The sequence below is a fragment of the Antrostomus carolinensis genome, unplaced genomic scaffold (genome assembly GCF_000700745.2).
Source record: "Antrostomus carolinensis isolate BGI_N321 unplaced genomic scaffold, ASM70074v2 scaffold27313, whole genome shotgun sequence".
Classification (NCBI taxonomy): Eukaryota; Metazoa; Chordata; class Aves; order Caprimulgiformes; family Caprimulgidae; genus Antrostomus; species Antrostomus carolinensis.
This window is the reverse complement of record NW_010306247.1, coordinates 1-340: the sequence shown is the minus strand read 5'-3', so window position 1 is coordinate 340 and position 340 is coordinate 1. Positions and strand designations below refer to the sequence as shown.

At 62.4% G+C, this 340-nt stretch overlaps 1 protein-coding gene across 1 annotated transcript in view; it reads left to right on the top strand.

The window, feature by feature from the left end:
* Positions 1-139, top strand: part of LOC114818443 (high affinity nerve growth factor receptor-like) — a gene marked incomplete at both ends in the record, with an annotated part of 1,640 nt that extends 1,501 nt beyond the window's left edge. The window contains one exon of the mRNA XM_029084292.1: positions 81-139. Within this exon, the coding sequence (XP_028940125.1) occupies positions 81-139 (59 nt within the window). The remainder of the gene's footprint in view (positions 1-80) is intronic.
* Between the last annotated feature and the right edge of the window lie 201 nt (positions 140-340).

Here is a 340-nt window from a genome sequence, read left to right as displayed (position 1 = left end):
CACCCTGCCTTGTTGGGACCACCCCAGGGATGGGGTGTCCCTCACCCACGCTCACCCTGCACCCCCTCTCCCTACCCCAGGCACCAGGAACATCTCATTGGAGGGGCCGGTGGAGACAACGGATGAGCACACGTTTGGGGTGAGGGGATGCTCCGTGGTTTAGGTATTGGGGGGACCACGACACTTGTGGGATGATGGGACACATCCTCAAGGGACAACCAAATGAGAGCCCAGTGTGATGGGGATGTGTGGTGGGTGGGGATGAAGGGCTGAGTCCCGGTGCCTCAGTTTCCCCTGTGGCAGTTCCTGGGGTTTGTGGCCACCCTGGGCCCCCCAAGGG